This window comes from Setaria italica, chromosome V, assembly GCF_000263155.2.
Source record: "Setaria italica strain Yugu1 chromosome V, Setaria_italica_v2.0, whole genome shotgun sequence".
Classification (NCBI taxonomy): domain Eukaryota; kingdom Viridiplantae; phylum Streptophyta; class Magnoliopsida; order Poales; family Poaceae; genus Setaria; species Setaria italica.
In genome coordinates this window covers 26,299,944-26,319,577 of record NC_028454.1, presented here as the reverse complement: position 1 = coordinate 26,319,577, position 19,634 = coordinate 26,299,944, and the positions used below count along the sequence as shown (strand labels likewise).

The following is a 19,634-nucleotide window of genomic DNA, read 5'->3' as shown; positions in this document are numbered from 1 at the left end:
CCACCGAGTTGCTATCTGCATTCAAAGCAAGATCTCCGAGCCAAATCCTGCGCGACGGACCTAACAGTGATGGTAGGACAGCAGCAGGCTCCAGTTCCTTCTTTTGGTGGTCACTCTGCTTTGAGCAGCCGGATGGAGGACCAAATGACGGAATCAATGCGCCACGATTATCATGTTTAAGGCACAGGTGAAGGCTTATTAAGCTTCCGGATCGGATGCGTTAAGCTAAGATGGGCCAGGATCTTATGGTTTAACAAGATAGCAGAGAGCATGGGGAACACTAACATCAGCCAAGTTGACTTTATTTTGTTTTGTTTCGGTGATTCATGTCACGGACGATCAAGAGATCCACAACACTCACGGTACCGCCATACACTTTTTGTATACCCCCCTTTTGTGTTCATTCAAAAGATAAGGCAGTTGAAACCTGGGTCACAGAGGGGTAGCATCTCAGAACTCCAGCATTCGGCCCCTGAGGATGGCCTCAGCCTTTCTGACTTCCTTCACTGGTCCAATGATGAACACCTACATGTAGCACACAAATAAAAGAGGATCAGTAAAGCCAACAATACGTTTATTTGGTTCAGTCGCTGCAGAATGCTTCGAGCTTATTAATTAATTAAATTGAACGGATAACTGTTCAATGTCTGTGCATTAGGAAGAACCCCCTAATGTGATCCCATGATCTTATTCCAACACTAACACCAATCGCTTTCAAGCAGGTGTTGGCTTGTGGGAGCATACAGCTGGAATGATTCAAGGTCAGGCTTGCATACGTGCAAATGGGATCGAAATATTTCATCAGGACTGAGCCCCGTTCAGGCCAGCCTATTGTGGTATAGACCACACCTCAGCCACAAAATCACTGAAAATATGCTATCAATGTTTTATGACATGCAGGCCAACTGGCCAAGGACTACTTGTAGTAGACACGGGCAATGGATATATCCAGGATTAAGCATAAGACCAACGATAAAGCCTCCACTATATGCAGTCTAACGGTGAAGACAAAGATTGAAGGGGAAATAAAACCAAATTCTCCATTGGGCAAAACAAAAGAAAGGAAAAACATAAATACTTATGCAGAACTACATATCATTTACAACTATTTCCTGTCAAGAACCATGCGGTTCGAATCCATCATGTCATATGTTTGTGTCTTTGTGGCATTTCAAATTTAGAAATGAGTTAGCAACACAATGTGCTGAGCTTAGCTTTGAGAAAAATAGTTCAGTGTGTATCAATGAAAATGCATTGTTAGTTGATTTCTCTAGAAAAGACTCTAGCTATTGCAGTTCAACATTCAAACAAGAACACTGAATCAGCAATTAAGCAAAGCACAGCATGACTCTCCAGTATGAATAAATTATGTGTGATGAATAAGGTTATCGGAAACCTACCCTGTCTGGAGGTCCCTTAGCACCACCAATATGAATTTCAACGCTGCAGAGAGGAACCAAAAAAACAGAGAGAAGATCAATGAAGTTTAATAGCATAGAGGATGGGATATTTACAAAATCAAACTCAAGATGCTTACTTGCAAGATTCTTTGACAGACATTATCGTCGATCCCTTTCTGCCAATAACCCGTCCCATTTTCCCAGGAGGCACATCTAAGACTGATAGGATATCCACTTCAGGAACATAAACATCAGCTTCAATGTCATCTGTCTCACAAATATGAAATATGAATCAGCACAGATGCTCAGCAATGCTAAAAATGTTCTATTGATTCGATTGAAAAAATGGAAATTCTTTGGCCAAAGAAATAAAAAAGAATGTATCGGATTTGGTGACCAGCAGTCCACCAAGGGGTTACCCAGGTGGTAGATTTGTAGGCGGGGGAGATCGTAAGATCAAGAACTCGAATGGTAACACAGAGACGCAAGGTTTAGACAGGTTCGGGCCTTGTAGTTCAGGACGGAGGGAGTACATTAAACTCACATTAAAACAACAGTCATACATTCACATTTATCTGAAAGGCTCAAAGAAAAAGGTAAAATGGATATAGTATGGGGCAAGCTCCTTAATTTTGAAAAGGAATGTAGAAAATCTTATTATATGTACTGACCAGGGACTGGAGGAAGAAGTGGCCAATCTGCAAACTGGTTGTCGTTTAAGCAAAAGCACCTACAGTATAGCTCACTGCGAACTGCCAGACGCCATAAAGATACTTTGCTTAACTTCTCCATCATTTTCTCATGGATATTGAGAAGGAAGCGGACATCATCCGTGGCTGCTCGAACCATCATATCAGACAAGGGCCTAATTTTCCAAAAGTTCGGGTCCTGAAATCCATTAAATTAATATTATTTGTCAGGTTTCCTCAGGAAGACATACTATCAAAACAACAGAACATCTAACGGCAAGGCATTATCATAGAAAGTAAACAGTAAACGCAATATGAGCAACAAGGATGTTCTAAACAGCAGGTTGCTAACCTGCCTTAGAAGGGTACGGACTTCTTCCTTTTCAGGATATGGTATGCCTACATAAAGCAGTACCACGATATCACACCACACGGACAATCAAACATTAAAACAGAAAATAATGGTGGATGAAATGCACCACAGCATACACCAAATAAACATATACAGTGTGCATAAAGCAGGATAAACAGATATGATGTTTTACAGAAACAGCACACTTTAACAATATGAATGATTGAGACGATACCAATTCTATGCTTCTAGCCAAGCTGCATGCACCCGTGCGAGTAGTTAATGCAGAATTATCAGCTCAACAAAGATATCAGCTCAATTAGCCCAAACAATCAGATCAAGATCAACTACCAACAAGCTGACAAACATGGATCTAGAATTGGATAGTGTGGTCTCCATGCCATGGACTGGCTGAAGCTCACTAGTAGCGATGTCTTTAAGCCTTTGTCTCAACCATGAGCTACTTGCTAGTTGTTACCAATAATTCACTTTGCCCTACCACCTACTGCAACTTAGCATAATCTACATCTGCAGCCTCATGTTGCCTGTTCCTGCTAGTTTGCTGCTACTATATCTAGATCTAGAACAGAGCGGGAAAAAAATACGAAAGAGAGGAAGAGAGAAGGCTGAGTGATGTAGGAGACAAAGGGAGGACGTGAATGAAGAGTAATAAGGTGACGGTGATGGCTGACAGCAAGGTCTGGTCAACTATGAAAGGTGCTGGTGGCAAGGGCTACGATGCACAAAAGCTCACGAGTTGATGATAGGAAGTTGCAGCAATGTAGGACGAATGGTGACTGCAGGGCAATGGGTACTTTTCTAGTTTTCACGCCATATGTGATATTGGTCTAGGACTTTGGGGTTTCATCAAAGCTGCATGTTCTTGTGGTTCCATTAATCCTTGATAAGCTGTTGTAATGATGTGGCTAGCTGAGCAGTAGGAATTGTGTGTTAATCTATACATCACATGGCTTTTTCTCACACTCAAGACCTTCGAGCCTTCTCAACCCACCCTCCTTCCCTCTGTCTCTTGAACTGATTCTAGCCTCTGGCCATTTCTGTCCAGTCAACTTACCCTGCTAGTTGAGTCAAAGGTCCCAGTAGGCCTACCCAGGCAGGTTGGTATCCCCAAACACACCACTCAATAGCTAACATGGAATTGAAAGCACATCATGTCAAAATTCTACTGTTTAAAAATATATTGAACTTTTATTTCAAAAAGTATTAATCAAATGAAGACATCATCTCAGTTTTTTATATTTGTATACGAAAATTGAAAGCATTCTAATCATATTTAGGTAACTGAGTATACAGGAAGGCATAAAGTCCGCCATGAGATAAAAATTTCAGACTACCGAATCGTGGTAACTGAGTATACAGTTAGGCGTAAAGTCCACCATGACATAAAAATTTCAGACTACCAAATCGTGTCAACAAGAATTTCATCAAACAATTCCAAAGCTCCCATGGCATATGACATGAGCATAAGCACAACCAACAAAAAGTATCAACTAAGCAAACAGCATCAGGAAATGCAAGCTGCAATATAAAGTGGAAGTTGCAGTGAATAAATATACCAAGGACACTATGTAAAATGATCTGCTAGCATTCATGCAAAGATAGACAACTCAAATCAGAGTTTAGTACATACCACAGTACCGAGGATCAGCAAGAAGGCTGACAAAAGAAATGTAATCATCAGATGTTCTCTTTTTTCCTTCCTGCTCTCCTATCAGGGAATAAGCAATCTGCACACAATAATGGTAATTGAAGCTTTTTTTGTGAAGAATAACCATCATAGCTAGTACTACAGCGAACTTTCTATAAAAGTGGAGGTCAAATAAGTACTTCTGCAGAGTACATGGTCTCTAACTCGTGATAATGCTCAGTTCTAAAGCTTGTCGCCAAAAAAGAGAACACTATAATGCTTGGGTAATGGGTAGTACAGGGAAATTACCGTGCTTATTAAAATCACTAGAAATCGATCCTATGAGTGGGTAAATGCATATGATGATTACCTGTGTATCCATCACATTATGCAATTTGATGCCAAACTGAAAATACAAAGCCTGCAAAAAGAGAGAGACTCTAATCTAGTTAGTCAAGTCTAAAATCTCCTAAAAGTTAAAAAAAACATAGCAATTCGCAAATACATAGTTAGGCACCTCACTGTCTCTTTTACAATCATGAATAACTTTGGTGATATGATCAGACTCAAGTGCGGGCTTACAAGCTTGAATGAGTTCTTTTCCACCCTCAATAGCATCAACTAAGTAAACAGCATCAGGAAATGCAAGCTGCAATATCAAGACAACCAACAAAAAGTATCTCGCATCAGCATCTTAGAAACAGAGAAATTGCTACTTTAGGACAACTTCAGGAAAAATATAAGCATATATAAGAAGTTGGACAAAATAACAGATATAAAATCTAGGTGCATGAAAAAGAATTACATGTGAATGAATGTCTCATGAATTGAAGGTAATGAATTAGCATTACTAGCAGGATTAATGCAACATTGTAGGCCAGTTAAGAAAAATGTATGGCTGCTGCATACAGTTTTGTGATGTCAAAATCATGAAATGGAAGTCCCTAATACAAATATCATGCCTGCTGAGGTTTAGTTCAGCTCACCTGCATGATACAGAGAGCCCCATTGCGACAGAGATCAACACCTTCACAGTCAAATCCGATTACCAACTTTTGGGCAGCTGAGGGTTCAAGAAACTCGACTGGGAGTTGACCAGGTTTGGTGACGATATGATAGGATGGGGATGGCAATTCTGGGCTATTATCTGCACAAGGAATCAAATGATCACAACAAAGGTTAATTGGTGCACATATGTACAGACAACACCAAGTCAAGGGGATTTAAGATATGGACAAAAGCAGTTCTGAGTTGTGAGCAAGATAACCCATCCTAGCGAGCGAAAATCTCCCGTAAAACACAGAGCCAGCTACATGCAACTAATTTCATGCCAAACTATTAATTAAACGGATAAGGTGCATGCAAATGGAATCATAAGAATCGTCCTGTTCCAGAATTTCAGACACAATGCTGCTGCACAAACGATTCAGCATCATCAATGCTAAAAGGTACCGATGGAGGCTAGTGGCAAACACCTATCAGCAGGTAACTAAAGCACAAATCATCACAAGATCAGGCACAAGGACCTCTACAAATGATTTACATACAAAGCACAGGGCATTTCAACAAGCACAAGCATTCCACTTGGAACTATCAGCATTCACCATTTCAAAATCGTCCTGCAATCCCACGAAATAGGGCAATCCGCACGAAGCAGCTAGCGGCACAATCAAAGCCATGTCCATTACATCCCAGTCCCAGCATTACCAGCCCTAAAACCCTTAGGATTAAACCATCGCACAGAACATTCGAACAAAACAAAGCAAGGTAGAAGCTAGAACACAAGTTACAAGGACTAAAACAAACTCCCAGAACCCTAAAAGCAGCGGACCCCGATGCGGCCGCACGAGCACGCAAGCAAGCACTCACGCGCTCGCGCCGTACGGGCGCAGCACTCTGAGCGCAAATCCGAGGCCACTTCAACCGCAGCGGAGTTCTGGGGCAACAGGATCGCAGCGACCGGACCCCCACGACCTACGCTGCGAGCAGAGCAGCGCTTGCGGGGAGCCCGAGACACCAGGAGGGGAGGATCGAGAGCGAGACGGAGAGGCAGAGGCGGGCGCCGCACCTGCGGGGACGTCGGCGGCGGGGGCGGGGTCGAGGGGCTCGGAATGGTGGGAGGCCATCCCAATCCCCTCCCGAACGCTCCGCCGAGGGAGGGAGACAGGCCGCGGGCGCACCGGCGACGGGAGAGAGGAACGAGGACGAAAAGGGAACACGGGGAGCGAGTCTGCGCCTTGGCTGGCTCAAGTACTGTGCTCGCCGCGCCCCCGGTGCTGCGGCGACGGTTACGGCCGTGTTCCGCGGCTGTCGGCTGGGCCTGGGCTTTGTGTCGGCCTTATTCGCGAGGGCCTGATTGTTCGGTGTTATTGGGCTCAATTTTATATTCGGGCCGGTCTGAAGATACTCCGGACTGAGAAGTTTTTTCTTTTTCTTTTACTCTAATATAATAGACTAAGCCCTATTTGGATCCTTACACTAGCACACCGTGCCCGTGCGTTACCACGGGCAAAATAAAAATCCATCTAATTCAGATAGATGATGCAGTTACTATACATTTTGAAGCTCAAAGTACATGAACTACTAAGGTTTCTGTTATTGGTTCCGTCCAATTCAAATAGATCAATGCACCTAAGATGATCTTAGAAATGCATTCTCCATCAGCTTCGACTTTGAGACACTTTCAACATTGAGGGGGTGTTGGGGAGACGGGGCTAAAGTCACATCGGATGTTCGGATGCTAATTAAGAGGACTAAATATGAGCTAATTACAAAACTAATAGCAGAACCCCTAGGCTAAATCACGAGACGAATCTATTGAGCCTAATTAATCCTTCATTAGCGAATAATTACTGTAGCACCACATTGTCAAATTATGGACTAATTAGGCTTAATAGATTCGTCTCGCGATTTAGCCTAGGGGTTGTGTAATTAGTTTTGTAATTAGTTTAGGTGTAATACTCCTAATTAGTGTCCAAACATTCGATGTGATGGGGACTAAAATTTAGTCCCCTCCTCCCAAACACCCCTGAAAAGACTAAGCATGAACATCAATGAAGGAGCTAAGCTAATATTTGTGTTCCTACATACCGTCATGATTCCCACAGGTGCACTAAAAAAACAGCAAACAAAAGAAACCCCCTTGCGTTACACAAGAGTGTTCCTCTCCCAGAGCTGAACCAAAACGATGCAGCTAGTGAAGGGCTGCATCATGAAGCAAGGAGTTCACCTAGTTCAGTGGCATGGAGATCCTGCTCGCCGCTGGCAAATTGCCATGGATGTGTGCGCTCCTGAGCATGCCATGCAGGTGTAGTTGCCTAGTTGGTAGGTACGTCAGGCCACACTCTTGCTGGGTGGCGCCGGATCAGCCCAACGAGCGTATCCGGAAGCTTCACGCCACGCAGGACATAGAATACATCCCCGCCGTGCACTGGAGTAGCGTCCTTGGATCCGGCAATGAGAAATAATTTTTGCCAGCATATGAGAAATGACAGTATGATAAATTTTAAAAAATATTTTGAATGCATGTAGAGGCCTGGAATAAATCAAAGCTAATAGATTATATATTGAACTAATAGTATAGGTCAGATTATATTAGCAGCCTGAATGCCTATCCAGTCATGCAGGGGATTTAGAAAGATAGCTGAACATAATTTAAATGAAATATGTAAAAGAAACTGAATTCTCGCAAATCATAGTATCATGAAACATTAAACTAAGCAAGATCTGACCATACCAAACAGAAAGAGGTCAACAAGAATCGCTGAAATTACTATTCAAAGCACGTTAGCATACCAACTGCTATTCAGTATTCAAATTTCAAATTTCAGAGAAGCCAACTAAGACGAAAACAGTGGTGGCAGTGGCACTGCAGCCTGCAAAAAGATCAAAGTGCTCTTATTGGAAGTCGAATTTGCGTATAATATCAGAGCACTGGAAAATTAAAACAACTTGATTATTATTGGCAAGCGCCTGTGCATTCCCCTTTTCTACCACATACCTGGAGTAGATACTCCAAGTCTCCAACTGCAACTCACATGTTTATCAGAAAAAAAGGGTGGTGATTTTTGTTGCATATACTGAAATTATGATTTTTAGGCAAGGTTGGCTACCTCGATGATGAGTTGCGGATTTAAGAAGACTCGATCGATCGAGGACAGGATCTCATGAAGTGCTTCGGACCGGAGGTAGATCAGCGCATTGGCGGCAAGCAGCGCCGCGGTCACGGGCGGCTAGGAGGCGCCCGCGTGGCCATACTCCATCAGCCCCTGGAGCGCCAACTGGGGCAGCATTCCCCTCGACGCCAAAGCCGCGCCGCCGGCCTCTACTCATGCTCTCCGCCAACTACCTCGGGGGCCGCCGCGCTCATCCTCTCCGCCGACTACTGCCTCACCCCCGAGCACCATCTATGGGCCACCATCGACGCCGCCGCCACGATCCTCCTCTAGCTCCGCGGCCAGATCTGCCTCTTCCCCGGTGCCGGTACCGACGACGCCGACCCCTGGCTGGTCGAGCTCACCGACCCGGGCAGGATCTTCATCACCGAGGAGTCAGCGGAAGGAAAGAGGGGCGGCGATGGGCTTGTCACAGGGGAGGGCGGCGTGCGGCGGCAGGTGCGGGGGTGAGAGGAAAGATGGGGTGGCGAGGTGGCGGATACGGTGGGCATAGGGTGGGATTGAGGGCGGGGGCTGAAGAACGGACAGAGGGAAAGGGTGCGGGACTATCGAAGGAGATCGGAGGGTCAAAAACAAGCGTTGCGAGAGGAGGTGGACCAAAAAACTTTCTACGTTGTTGTTTTGACAGTTCTGGTTTCAATAGTTATAGAATTGAATTCTATTCTAATAATCATAATTTAAAAAAAATAATTAAGCTAATATAGTTGAACGTGGAATATATTTGTATATTATTGTTGGTATGGAAGACATACTTTCTACTATAGGGAAGCGAGTTGAAGAGCGTGCTATAAGTTGCACATTAGAAACATAGCATGATGATCTATAGAATCAATTTCCATCTCCCACACCCATGAATTTAAGATAGGCTAATATCTAAACTTTGGAAAGTTGTGGAATACCACGTTCCAAGACAAATAGCTTACTCCATTTAGTAGATTCCAAATCCTTCAAAAAATGAAGGGATCCAAACGGGGCCTAAGAGTCTTTGGTTCGGTCGGGTGGTAGAGGGCCCTCCAATTTAGCCTATCAAATTTAAGGATCGGGCTCCATAAAAACCGGATCATAATAATATATAATTTTTAGTTAAAAATAAATAGAGCTGAGTTAGATTGTGAAGGAGGCATGAGGGACATGATTCATTACCACCCCTAAATGTAATGGAAAAAGCTATTCCGCGCTCACGCGGAAACATGCGGCCCCCACCGCCCGCGTATGCGTTAAAGGGACCTATTTGCATGCGGTGACTGCTTACGTATATCTTATTAGGCTTTTTTTTTTTATCATGGGCTTGCAGGGGTGGATGGGAAGTAGGACATGCATGAATGTTGCCAGATAGGACACACCCATGCGGCCTGTTTCGGCTCTCAGGATGGTACTAGGCTGCCGCTATCCACGCATTTTTATTTTTGTTTTATCTTTTTAAAATATGATAACTTTCTTATTAATTGGCCATTTTCAATTCTGATTGCACCACTATATTTCCTACAATAAGACCTACAAAACTAGACCCATGATGCATATGTGTCAATAAATTTTATGTGCTAGCAACTTATGTTGAATGTGGAGTAACTACTTCTATACCAAGTGTAGCAATTTATGTGTAAACTTAACAACAATATATATATATATATAGAGGTTGCTACAACATATTCTTTTACTTGAAATTATTGCATCTATAGAATACCTAAGTAGTTGCCAAATTTTCTCTACAAAAATTGATACATTGTTACAATTTAATTTTTATCAAACATACAATTAGATTTGAATGTACATGCCTTATAGTTATAGTTTGGGTGTACATAAATTACAAATTTAACCCTCATGTTATTATCTATCTAAAATATCTACATAGGTTGCTAAATTATCTCTACATAGGTTTTAATATCATACATACTATACAAATTGTTATAATTTTTGCACACAAGTGGTTACACATTCTTTTGTATAAGTTTATACATTTGTCTCTACATAAATTTGCTACTAGATTAGTAGACATATGACATATAGTATGGTCTAAACAGTCTTTAGATAAGTTTACATTGCCTCTAAATAATATGCCACACTGTATGTATAAAAGTTGTCTCTCGGTCAACACATAAGTTTTCATACATAAACTGCTATACACTTTATACATAAGTTGCGACGTACAATCAAAATAAGTTGTCTCTCACATAAAAACACTTAAAAACATATCGAATATGAATCTTGTTTTGTAGATTTTATTATAAGGAGTGCAATGGTGCAAACGGATACTTTGTGAGAGAGTAATGCTTATTTAAAGAAAAGGTGGCTAATTTTTCTTGTTGATGTTAGACATCATTTGAAAAGCAACGTCTCCGCATATATTGCTCTGCTTCTGTGAGGTGTCCTTATTCGTGCGTGTTCCATACCAACTAGAGACACGTGGTGACACCAGATAGAGGTTGTGCGCATGAAGTTTGCACGACCCATCGCATGTTATCTCGGTCCAAATGTAATTGTATTACAGGACGTTAACAAAATGTGATGGTTGTCTGGCGTGATCTACAATGTGTTAATGCGTAATCGGACATCGGGCAGTTCACGGCCCATTCCGCTCCTCCCCGACCGGTATCACATTGATTACGCTACACTCGGCTTCCTCTACTGTTAACTGGTTACTGCATCCAGTCAAACAAAGTCTGCAATCAACGATTCCACCACTATACCTGTAACCTAATTCTCTTACTGTTTACATTATTTGAGCGTGAACCAAACATCCTAAGATTATTTTTTTTCGTTCGCCATAGTGGATTTCAAAGTGACCGCCCATGATTTTGCTAAATTAGGCTCTTTTTTAGGCGGGTTAGCTAAATCGGACTCTAGTGCACGCTCGACTCCCGGACTAAACACTAAGCCAACGTTTTTCCTTTCGGGAATTGTTAGTTGAATATTGGTTGCTAGTTTACCTCAGAGATTGTATAAAATAAAATATGAAACTCTCACCACTAAGAGGAAATTATACTCCATTTTTTTACGTGTTGCATTTGCTTGTCCTAAGGCAAATTTATCCAATTTAATATATTACTATTAAAATATAATATTATATGAGGATTTAATGAAATAAATTTGGTATTGTAAATGTTGATATATTTTTTCTATAAGTTTGATTAAAGTGAATAAATTCAAATTAGTGCAAACCAAACGTGACATGTAAAAAAACAAAGGGGTAAGAAAGAACAATAATGCTTAGCTTTTTGGAAAAGCACTTAAACATATTAAGTATGCTTTATTATATATTTGTAGTTATTATATGTTCTACTTACATAGTACCACATTAACAACATAAAGGAGAAATTAGAAAGTTTTTTTTCCTATAGACCGACTACACTATGATCAATCGTCATGGCAAGTTGTCGTATCCCTACAATGAGGATAAATATCGTTGTCAGATTAGAGCATTTGCACCTTATGACAACTATGTGTGTCATGCAGTATTTACCGATACTAATGATAACATCAGCAATGTTTCTCATCAAATTTTGAGGCACCAATTGATTATGTTTAGGATCAAACACGCCTATATTTTTGTGTCTGCTGATTAGCTGATATTACTGGTCCGGTGTTCAATGAGCAGCAGCAGCTTCCTCTTCCCAACCAAGAGAAAACCTTTGATGCCCATATAGTTGTGACGTCATCAGATGGTAGAACAAACCCGTAGTCAAATACGGCAGATTTGCCGCCGTCCCAATGCCCGACCCATGACTCCCTCCTCCCCGTCGCTCCGCCGCCTTCTCTTCTCCCGCCGCCACCCCTTCGCTACGCACCATCACCGCTGCCGCCACAGCCTCTCCGCCTCCGCCGCCGCCACCCCAGCTCCCTCCCGCGACCGCGCCGCACGCCTCGCCGCCGCCGTCCACGGCGCGGCAGCGGCCAAGAACTTCGCGCACGCTATCCGTTTGACGAAATCCCTCGTCCAGGCCTCCTCCTCCCCCGGCCAAAGCCGCGGCTCCACCGCCCCCACCGCCGGCGGAGCAGCCTTCGCCGCGCTCGCCTCCACATCCAGCACCCCGGCCCCCGCGCTCGGCGTGCTCGTCATCGCCCTCTGCCAGATGCGGCTGCTCGACGAGGCGCTGTCCGTGTTCCGCCGCCTGCGGACGCTGCCGGAGCTACCGGCGTGTAACGCGATTCTAGACGGGCTCGTCAAAGCCCGCAGGTTCGGGTGCGCCTGGGAGCTGTTCGACGAAATGCATAGCCGGGGGATGGTGCCCAGTGTGGTGACGTACAATACACTCATCAACGCGTGCCGGCATCAGGGTGCTGTGGCAAAGGCTCAGGAGGTGTGGGATCAGATGGTGGCAAGGCGGATTGATCCGAATGTGGTCACGTACACGACGATGATATGTGCACTTTGTGAAGAGGGCTGCATTGGTGATGCTGAGCAGAGGTTTGACGCTATGAAGGAATCAGGGATGCAGCCTAATCTGTACACATACAATGTGCTGATGAGCAGCCACTGTCAGAGACATGATGTCAACCGTGCATTTGCACTGTACCAGGAACTGCTGAAGAGTGGTCTAGTTCCAAATGCTGTTATCTTTACAACCCTGATTGATGGTTTCTGCAAGGTGAAGAGGTTCAGTGAAGCAAAGGAGATGTTTCTTGGCATGCCCAGGTTTGGGGTTGCTCCTACAGTTCCTGTGTATAACAGTTTGATGGATGGAGCTTTCAAATCTGGAAATGCACGAGAAGCATTAGCAGTTTATCAGGAGATGACTCACCTAGGGTTGTGCCCGGATGAGTTCACCTGCAGCATAGTTGTGAGAGGCCTTTGTGACGGAGGGCAGATTGAGGTAGCGGCCAGGTTCCTTGAAGGAGTGAGGCAATCTGGGGCTAATCTGAATGCAGCTGCTTACAATGCACTGATTGATGAGTACTGCAAGAATGGGAATTTGGAGGAAGCGCTAGCAACATGCACTAGAATGACTGAGGTTGGAATTGAGCCCAATGTGGTGTCGTACTCCTCGTTGATAGATGGGCATTCAGAGGTAGGGAATATGCAAATAGCAATGGCTATATACACTGAGATGGTGGCTAAGGGGATCGAGCCCAATGTGGTCACATACACTGCTCTTATTCATGGTCATGCCAAGAATGGTGGCATAGATGCTGCTTTTCGGTTGCATAAGGAGATGCTAGAGAAAGGTATCTCACCTAATGCTATCACCGTGTCAGTTCTTGTTGATGGTCTGTGCAGAGAGAATAGGGTTCAGGATGCAGTCAGGTTTGTGATGGAGTACTCAGGAATGAAGTACAATGATCTTCATTCTTTCTTCTCAAACTCTACAACTGAAGAAGACCATTTAATTCCAAATGGTGTGATATATATGACATTGATATATGGCCTCTACATAGATAGCCAACACTATGAGGCTGGTAAGCTCTTCTCTTACATGAGAAAATCAGGTATGGTGCCTGATAGCTTTACCTACACATTACTTATTCGTGGGCAGTGCATGCTTGGCTATGTCTTGAATGCCATGATGCTCTATGCTGATATGATGAAGATTGGTGTCAAACCAATGAGGCACAAGATAGTCTGCCCTGAGATTTGGTAACGGGTACCACTGAATGACACCGGAACTGTTGTAAGTTAAGAATCGGCTTTCAACTACAGACTCGAGCCTCATCTCTATCTTCCCTACTACAACCTACAGATGGACGAAATACCACATTGTTAAGGTTGCTTCGTTTTATTTATATGTTTATATATATGGATAAGCACATATACTTTAAACTCTTTAAGGATTTCTTTTGCAAGTTTAGCACAAGGATTTATTAAAACATGCTTGACCATTGCACTATCCATTACTTGATTTCTCAAGTGATAGGTTTCAGACTTACAGTTGCACCAAGGTGCCAATTGGTGCCCCCTAGGGGCACCACTGACCCTCTTTAGTCCAATTAATTGAACCAAAATTTTAAACTATGGCAGATTTTGAAAAATAGTTTAACTAATTAAACCTGAGGGTCAGTGCTGACCCTTAGGGGCACTAATTGGCACCCCTCCGGTTGCAATTAACGATTATATGCAATTTTGAGCAAAGTTTACTGGATTGCTTAATTTGCCTAACTCTCAGCTAGTAGATCAAATGTGGTGTGGTGATGATATTTTTGTTACTTTTAACTGGAAGTTATGCACCACATTCCTCATTTAGTTATCAATATGAATGTGATCAATACATTGTTAGTCTTAAATGATGTTTATCGATGTTAGTATGTAAGCATGTAGGTGGTTCGAAAGCTCTAGCTTTGTAATCTCTAGAGGGTGTACATGTTTTTAGTATTTTTCATTGATGAAATCCACTAACCAGGATGGTTGTACAAGTCCAACAGAGCAAATTTGGAGTTTTATGCTTGTCTAGCCTAACACCTAAATATGAGAACATGAGGTGTCTAATTTACAGATGTTTCTTTATTGGCCATCATTCTCATTAACTATACCTGTAATGTGTATTGGTACGTGCTCTGATTCTGCTGTGTTGGTTTGAATAACAGGGAAAATAGCTGATGTCGGCCGTGGGAGCCCTATAGAAAGTGCTGGTTGCAAACTGACATGCCGGCCATGTGCCTATGTTTAGTTAGGCTATGGAGTAGCAAATCCTCAAAATTTCTTTTGCCGTGAGGTGTTTACTATTTCAGGAACTAACCAAAGTCACTTTAAATGATGGTTTTGTCAGGTAATATTACTTCTGTTATTTAGCATGCCTTCCTGATCTCACATTAGTGGATGTATGCTATTTGTCTTAGCCTGCTGGATCTCAGATCCAATGAATACATGATTGCAATAACTTAGTTTCTTAAGATTGGGTTTCAAAGTGTTGCATGCCTAGATATGTCCATTAATTGTTTTTTTTTGCTTGCATATAAGAATGCCAACTTGTACCTCTGTAAGATTGCACATGAATTTTTGGTTACTGGTAGGTTAGTATAGCATGCCAACACTAATAATGCCTGCAGGACGAGCTTATGTGGGTCAACTTTCTGTCTGTTGAAATATTCTGTTTCAATGGTTGGAAGCTTATCAAATCCCTATAACATTGTTTTCTAAGTCTGATATGTGTACCAGTCGTCTGTTGTAATGTTAAAGATACTACACATACAACAAGCAAGCATTGTTATGTCATAACTACTACACTGAGACTTGGTCTGATGTGCATGTGGACTTTCATGACTTTTGATATTCCTATAGGAAAATGAAATATTGAATTTAACGTTATTTGCCATTGCTGCCATACTGTCCAAGAAAGTTTGTAACCTTACTGAAATATTCAAGGTCTAGGGCATCTAGAACCATAGTGAATCAGCTTTCGTGTCTTAACTTTACAAAGATCACACATTTTAAGCTTGATTTTGGAGCTACAAGGCTAGATATTTCTAGCCAATCGAGTTTAACATTTGACAAAAAAATTGTGTTGGCAATCCTAGTTAGCTTAAAACATTGTCTGGTTCGCTTAGTTGCCATATTAGCAAGGTTGAGTCAAGGAGCGTTTGGAACTTTGGTTTGCTTGCCCGTCCAGCTCACCTCACTTGGTAAGCCTATCCTAGCTAGAGTCGGAGGTTGGTGTTCACTCGGCTGTGTTAGTGATGGATATCCTACAAAGTGCAGGAAACAAGGTAGCAAGCAAGGCAACCAAAAGCTGCTTTTCTTGTCCAGCCAGGCAAAGCAAGCCACAATTGGCAAGGGATCCAAATGACCCTTCATTTTCTTTAGAAAGAATTAAGATGGTTTCTTCAAACAAATGCTGCATCTAATTCTTGCCAATTATCATGGCAGTAGTTGAAAGTAAGTATTGTGTAGTATGATGCTCATTCGTTCATCCTGTACTGCAAAATACAATAGTTATAGCTAAGTGCACCAAGAGATCTGATATAGTCAGAAAGATTGTAGACCTAATGTTATGTTTTGAATAACTGCAGCAAAAGCCACGGTTTAACTAGTTCCTTCCCTTAGCTCTCTGGGTCCCATTGCTAGCCTTTCACCACCATTTGTAGGGATTTAACGGTTTGCCCCTAATTGTTGTGTTTAGCACTAATGCTAACTATTGAATGTTTATCTATAAGTCATGTGTAATGATAGATGATAATTAATGCAAGAGTAGAATAAGGTTTGGAACTTTATTCTGTTTCCTGAGTATGCCTTCTTTCAGTGGAAGCACTAGGCACATATATTCTGTCAATGACAATTGCATTGTTTAGAAATTACCTACTTTATTACTCCCCCGTCCCAGTATATAGTTAGTTTTAGACTTTCTGACATAGATTATGGAGAGCGATTAAAAAGGTCTAAGTTACCCTTGCTACATTTGCAAAGTCCAAATTTATTTGCACACAGTAAAATTAAACATGCATGCTGCACCTGCATGCCTGCTAATTGTTTACCACCAACACCTTGCCATGTGTTTGTATGAATCTAAATTAAACCTGCATAGCAGAATGCGAATGCAGATAGATGGGAGGGATATTTCTGACAGTTTACGGCTCAAATCACCCCTAGGAACTCATAAATAGCTATATTTTGGGACAAACTTTGAACGCTAAAACTAGCTATATTTTAGGATGGAGTATGCTTTTGTAGTTTGTACTCATTATGTTGCTTAGCGAGACATATATACACGTCAATATGGTTAATGGTCAATCGATGTTGTGTCGCATTGAAATATCATCTAGCAATTATGTATTTATTATTCTTATGACCTAATGAGATAGTTATTAGCATGTCTCTGTTATCAAAGTTGAAGTTTTTATCCAGTTGAGTGAATATCTCTAAGGCCCTCTGAATGGTTTGAATGTGCATTATGGCATTTCTTGCACTATTTTTTTGGGTGAAGTTTCCATGATAAATGTACGATGTTTGTTTACAAGAGTGGCATTATTACTGCTGTCTTCTACCCTCTGTTAATTAGTGATTAATTTTCAGTTTGCTTTCCCTGTTCCAGAAAGAAAAACCACGAAGAACTGCAGCAGCAGCAGCAGCAGGAGACACTATCGGAATCTGAGGCACCCATCCACATGCATGCATCCTCAAGACATGGGGAGGTTTGCTAGTGGAAAACCACTACTGCAGAAGCTGAAGGCTGTAGTAGACTCAAGCAGGGAAGCCTCTTCTGAAGGCATCCGACAACAGTGGAGTATCACATTGATGTCATATATAATTGTTGCCAGTTCAGTGCAGGGTGCAACTTTGGCATTGTTGCAGGCCAATATCCCCTCCATCGTAGTGGAGGGTCCACTCTATTTATCAGCCCAATTAATGAACTTCTGAAGGCACAACATTTCTGCTCAGCTTCAGCAATGGAGGAATGAATGATGGCTAGACAAACAATGGCAGCACCAAAAATATTGCGTATTGTACCTTCACTCGCAAGTTGGCAGGTGAGAGTTTTTGTGTTCGGTTGGGAATGTTTTGGAATGCTTATTTATGGGTTCACCCGTTCACTCGTTTATTAACCTCTTTCAAATGTACAGTTATGCTGAATGGGCCTCAGCTAAATTGACAAAGGGATATTAGCTCTAATGTAAGATACCGTGAGCAAAGTACTTGAACTAAACATTATTGCTTTAATTGGTTATAGGAAATCAGATTTTGATTGTCTTATCCTCTTGACCTGTATGGATACTGCAAAGTCGCTGAAAACAATGTTTGGACGGTGTTGAAGAACCCAACTGACCATGATGACGCATGCTTAAAGTATTATTTGGATTTTTTTTCTTAGATGCCATTGTCCATAATGGAAGGGCGATCGCTGTTGACAAACATCGGTGCATCTTTTCATGGAGCATGGATGGTCGGAACCTCTATTCCATAGACCTGCAAGATCAGAGACTAGTGCCAGCGAAGACTCAATGGAACGCGTGCTTAATATGAGTACACATCCTTATATAGGCACGGTGGCTTCTAATACAAGTAACATGATGGTGCATATCCGGCGCGCCAAATTTTCACGACAACTGAGAAATCAGGGTTTTTATGGTATAATTAATAACTAATTAAATTATAGTTAGTAATATAGTTTGATCTCAGGTCTTAATTGGAATGTGCCATTATATCTATATATATATATATATTATGCTGATAAAAATAACGCTGGTGACCAATGTTTATTACATTGTTAGGCACCCCAGATAACAACTTTGACGACCAAGTAAAGAAATAGATGATCTAAGACAGGCGCTGGCATTCAGTAACTACAAGCCATTTATAAGATAGGCTAAGGCACGCCTCCATAACTTGATCGATCAAAAGAAACAACAGAATAAGAATGCTTCACAATACGATGCCAAACAAGCATTAAAAAAAATCAGATGCACTCCTATCAAACAGGTTTTAATCATTAGTCGGTACATCATATCCCGTACTGCACAAATTTCTGAACTACTATTATGTTTTTTAAAAACTAAAGATCATGAATCTACGTGTGCTTCACATACTGTAGTCTTGCTGGAAAATGCTGCTCCCTGAAATAAAGATAAATAAATTAAGACATCAGCTACAAGTCTCAAGTCGGATCATCCATGATAATCATGTAAATTGCTACAGAAGAACGTCTCTGTCTAAACAATTTTCTTGTGCAAAGCTTTCACATTGCTGATGCATTCACAATATAAACAATATTATTCTCAAATCAAAGCCAAACCAAGAGAGTGATCTCACCTTGGTAGCCCAGCCAATAGCACCATATGCATATTTCATCAAACACTCTTTGAGCAGCCAAATATGACGAAAGTATGGCAGTTGGACTATGATGTAAGAAGAGACATTACATATAAATTCATGACCATAAACATTTGAGAGTAATAATGCACTGCGATATAAGAAAATGAAATTTTATAAACTTCTACTGCTGTACAGTTCATTTTAGGTTAGAAAATGAAATTTGTAAACTTCTAGCTTCGGACTACGATGTAAGAAGACAGTACATATAGATTCATTGGCCATAAACACTCAGAGTAATAAAGCACTGCAATATAAGAAAATGAAATTTATAAACTTCTACTGATGCTCGGTGGAAAATGAAAGTTATAATTTTTCCTGATAAAAGTTATAATTTTTCCTGATGTCGATCGAGTTCTAGCACCGGTTTAGAACCCCTTTAGTACTGGAGGCCCGACCGGTACCACTAGGTAATGCATTTAGTACCGGCAAAAATAACCGGTACTAAATGCGTCATTTAGTACTGGTCGGTAATACCAACCGGTACTAAAATGCGAGCCACGTCGCGCTGTTGTGGATGACAGTTTAGTGCCAGTTGGTTTTACTAACCGGCACTAAAGGGGTTATTCTTTTTTTTATTTTCCTTTTTTTTAATTTGTATTCGTATCCGCTTGTGTTAATATATCAAGCATTCAAAT

General features: G+C 41.7%; 2 protein-coding genes across 4 annotated transcripts; one reads left to right on the top strand and one right to left on the bottom strand.

Annotated features, from left to right (window-relative positions):
* Positions 1-274: 274 nt before the first annotated feature.
* On the bottom strand, positions 275-6,338 carry LOC101766658. Its single transcript, XM_004968943.2, has 10 exons — positions 6,158-6,338; positions 5,076-5,236; positions 4,607-4,738; positions 4,460-4,510; positions 4,093-4,189; positions 2,442-2,488; positions 2,072-2,288; positions 1,538-1,667; positions 1,401-1,443; positions 275-525 (listed from the first exon to the last, which is right to left on the bottom strand). Exons 1-10 carry the CDS (start codon positions 6,213-6,215, stop codon positions 451-453), a joined length of 1,011 nt encoding a protein of 336 aa, XP_004969000.1. The 5' UTR covers positions 6,216-6,338; the 3' UTR covers positions 275-450.
* A 5,597-nt stretch (positions 6,339-11,935) lies between these two features.
* LOC101773143 (pentatricopeptide repeat-containing protein At5g61400) lies at positions 11,936-17,880 on the top strand. Of its 3 annotated transcripts, none has more exons than XM_022826393.1 (4): positions 11,936-13,964; positions 14,781-14,962; positions 17,222-17,657; positions 17,751-17,880. In XM_022826393.1, the coding sequence occupies exon 1, from the start codon at positions 11,984-11,986 to the stop codon at positions 13,838-13,840; it is 1,857 nt and encodes a 618-aa protein (XP_022682128.1). In that variant the 5' UTR covers positions 11,936-11,983; the 3' UTR covers positions 13,841-13,964; positions 14,781-14,962; positions 17,222-17,657; positions 17,751-17,880. The 3 variants fall into 3 exon arrangements, with proteins under 3 accessions (XP_022682128.1, XP_022682129.1, XP_004971940.1); XM_022826394.1 differs by adding an exon at positions 15,892-16,068 and having other exon boundaries at positions 17,222-17,874; XM_004971883.3 differs by having other exon boundaries at positions 17,222-17,874.
* The last annotated feature ends 1,754 nt before the right edge of the window (positions 17,881-19,634 follow it).